Source organism: Clarias gariepinus, chromosome 13, assembly GCF_024256425.1.
Source record: "Clarias gariepinus isolate MV-2021 ecotype Netherlands chromosome 13, CGAR_prim_01v2, whole genome shotgun sequence".
Lineage (NCBI taxonomy): Eukaryota > Metazoa > Chordata > Actinopteri > Siluriformes > Clariidae > Clarias > Clarias gariepinus.
In genome coordinates, this window is record NC_071112.1 from 791,722 (window position 1) to 795,480 (window position 3,759).

Genomic DNA, 3,759 nt, shown 5'->3' on the forward strand with positions numbered 1-3,759 from the left:
CATACCTTTTCAGTCACGTTCTGTTGTAACAGAAAAGAACGGTTAGACCTTCATCCTCTTACGGCATCGATATCCATTTCGACCGGGTTCTTTACCACTTGGTAGTCCTGAGAATTAGACACATCCAGGAGCCAACATTCCATTTACAAAACAAACATCTCTCTTTGCTTTTTGTTGTTGTTTTTTGGATTTTGCTTTTGTGTTAAAAATAATAGATAGAAACTATCCGGTGTGACGAACGCGGACGTGACTCTGGCAGACGAGCTGAACACTTTCTATGCTCATTTCGAGGCTGCAGCTAAAGACGCTAGCGATGCTAATGCTAATGGCTGCAGACAGGAAGTCACTGCCAGCGCCGGAAGCGCGTTCATCATCACCGAGCATGACGTAAGGAGAGCCTTCAAGAGAGTGAACACCAGGAAAGCAGCAGGACCAGACGGCATCTCAGGCCATATCCTCAGAGCCTGCGCAGACCAGCTAGCACCTGTGTTCACTGATATATTCAACATCTCTTTATCTCAGTCGGTGATCCCCACATGCTTCAAAGAGTCCATTATTGTTCCTGTCCCAAAGAAACCTCAACCTGCTTCTCTCAATGACTATCGCCCTGTAGCCCTCACCTCAGTAGTGATGAAATGCTTTGAACGCCTGGTCAGAGACTTCATAATTTCTTCACTACCAGACACACTCGACCCACTACAGTTTGCATACCGCCCCAACCGTTCTACTGATGATGCCATCTCTCACCTCCTCCACACATCACTCACTCACCTGGACGCTAGGAAAGGGAGTTATGTGAAAATGCTCTTCATCGACTACAGCTCTGCATTTAATACCATAATTCCCTCCACACTCACCACCAAGCTGGAGCACCTGGGACTCAGCTCATCTATGTGCCAATGGATCTCCAACTTCCTAACTGGCAGACCACAGGCAGTAAGGATGGGCGGACATGTCTCAGCCTCACTCACTCTCAGCACTGGAGCCCCTCAGGGTTGTGTTCTGAGCCCCCTGCTGTACTTTTTGTACACCCACGACTGCGTGGCCACTACCAACTCCACCGCCATCATCAAGTTTGCTGACGACACTGTCGTGGTGGGCCTGATCACCAACAATGATGAGTCGGCCTACCTAGAGGAGATTGTAAATCTGGAGAACTGGTGCCAGAGGAACAATCTCCTCCTGAACGTCAGCAAGACAAAGGAGCTGATAGTGGACTTTAGTACAAAGCAGGTGAGGAACTACCAGACCCCCATCATCAACAGGAGCCCAGTGGAGAGAGTGGACAGCTTCCGATACCTCGGTGTTCACATCACGCAGGACCTGTCATGGTCCTGTCACATCAACACTGTGGTAAAAAAGGCCCGGCAGCGTCTCTACCACCTCAGACGCTTGAGAGACTTTAGACTGCCCTCTAAGGTGCTCAGGAATTTCTACTCCTGTACCATAGAGAGCATCCTGACGGGAAACATTACGACCTGGTTCGGAAACAGCACCATGCAGGACAGACGAGCTCTACAGAGGGTGGTGCGATCAGCTGAGCGCATCATCCGCACCGAGCTCCCTGACCTGCACTTTATCTACAGCAAGCGGTGCTGGACCAAGGCCAGGAAGATCGTGAAGGACCTCAGCCATCCCAACAATGGACTGTTCACTCTGTTGAGGTCTGGGAAGCGATTCAGCTCCCTGAAGGCAAACACAGAGAGACTGAGGAGGAGCTTCTTCCCACAGGCGATACGGTCTCTTAACCACATCACACCACACAGGAGTTAATGTCTTTTAAACATTGACACTGACTGGACAATCATGGACACATTCATGCAATACATATTTACATATCTGAAGCCATTGCACATGTCACTTTATACAATACATGTTTACCTGCCATTGCACATGACACTTTGCCACTCTGATACTTTAAGACATTTTAATGCCACTTTAAAAAATTTTTTATATATATATTTCCCCCCCATATTCCTATATTCTATTATTTTTACATGCCCTTATTTGTACAGTTGTTAATTTTACTAGTTACATTTATTTTCCTTTGTATTTTATGTTATTTCTTTTATTAATATTTATTCCTTATATATAGTTTTTTTATTTTCTTTTTAAGGTCACCGGCGGTCGTATAAGCATTTCACTGCATATCGTACTGTGTATGACTGTGTATGTGACAAATAAAATTTAAATTTGAATTTGATATCCCATAGGAACCAATGAAACCAACTTAAGCACCTTTGTGCTTCTCTCTAAAAAAGAGCAGGTAAAGTAAATAAGTTAGCTATAATACATTTTAAGACATGGTTATTATTAGCATTGGTTAAGAAATAAAAGTGCATTAACAAAAGCAGTGACATGACACAAGATCAATCACCTAAAATATATTTGCAAGGACAGCAACATATTAGCCTAATACATAACACACTATTCTTAAAATGCATATAAAATGTCACGACTCTTAGTAAGAATGAATGAATGCAGGTGTGGAGAAGCTGATAAGCTTAATGTGGTCAAAATTACCAGTTTATACGACAATGTTTTTTGTAAAGGGGTGAGGAGATGTGAGACACTGTGGAAATGCTGCACAGAAATATTCTGCGCTGTCATTAGGTGTTGTGGATTTAATGGTCAGTGTGCCTTTACTGTCTCCGTTCCCTGTCAAGGTCACCTGAATGTTAAATTCAGGCTCCAGCTGAGATTGTGTAAGAAAGTTGTATCCCATGAACTGGTACTCTCTGTCTCGGGTTAGTTTGTACCACAGAATGCGATTGTAGTCTGGAATCTTGTGAGAACACTCAATCTCTGCAGATTCCCCATGCTTCCTGAGCAGATGGCGAGGAGTTTGGAGAACTTCTTTACTGACAGCAAAGACTGTGTGAGAAAACACAAAGGAACATCAGAATGAATCAAGGTTTCACACCCTATAGTGAGTGTTTCATCTAATGAAAATATCCCTCATGAGGATTAATAAAATCTATATTACCTGCTGAACAGATTAAAGACAGGATGACGGTGATGAGAGTAAATATACACAGAAGTTTGTTCATGCTTAGATCTGTTCGACAGAAGTAGCAACTATGGGTGAAGTTTTAATCATTACACTGTCTAGAGGAATTAAATATGATGGCAGAGTTTAGAGGAGGTTCAGACACAACACTGCCACCTCTTGGTGAGTTACTGAACTGTATCAAAGAAAATAGATCATCTCATCATGAGCTACATAATCAGGATTACATCATCAGTGAATTTATATGAATTCACACAGGATTAATTCTACTACACCGATCATATACTGTATATTCCATGGTATGTAAATATTAAAGAGAATAAACTGGCACTTATAGTAGTAGTAAAGCTAATAACCTTTAACACAATTTAAAAAATTGTAAGGGGTTCCACGTTAATCAAATGTGCCTTTGTCAAGTTCATGTTAAAAGGCTGCAGATTTGTTGTGTCACACTGACCCCTATTGGTTCATTTACTTTTCCTCCTGAGACACACACTGTGTTTTTGTACAGCTCTGCCCTGTGGTTATAACACTGTGTTTACTCACGGCACAGAAATACACAGCGCTGTCATTATAATCCACATCATTCACTGTGAACGAGTCGCTCTCAGGAGCTGTTTTAATGACTGAGAATTTACTTTTATTAAACTTTCCAAAGTCTGCAGTGCCGTATGTTGGACTGTACACTATGAGCTCCATGCTCTCTCCATGATACTGACGGAACCAGTACATCCGAAGCAGTTTATTGT

At 42.6% G+C, this 3,759-nt stretch overlaps 1 gene segment (V, D, J or C); it reads right to left on the bottom strand.

The window, feature by feature from the left end:
- Positions 1-2,527: 2,527 nt before the first annotated feature.
- On the bottom strand, positions 2,528-3,050 carry LOC128535703 (T cell receptor beta variable 18-like). The segment is given in 2 exon segments: positions 2,528-2,874; positions 2,987-3,050. Coding segments are annotated over 2 exon segments (411 nt in total).
- Between the last annotated feature and the right edge of the window lie 709 nt (positions 3,051-3,759).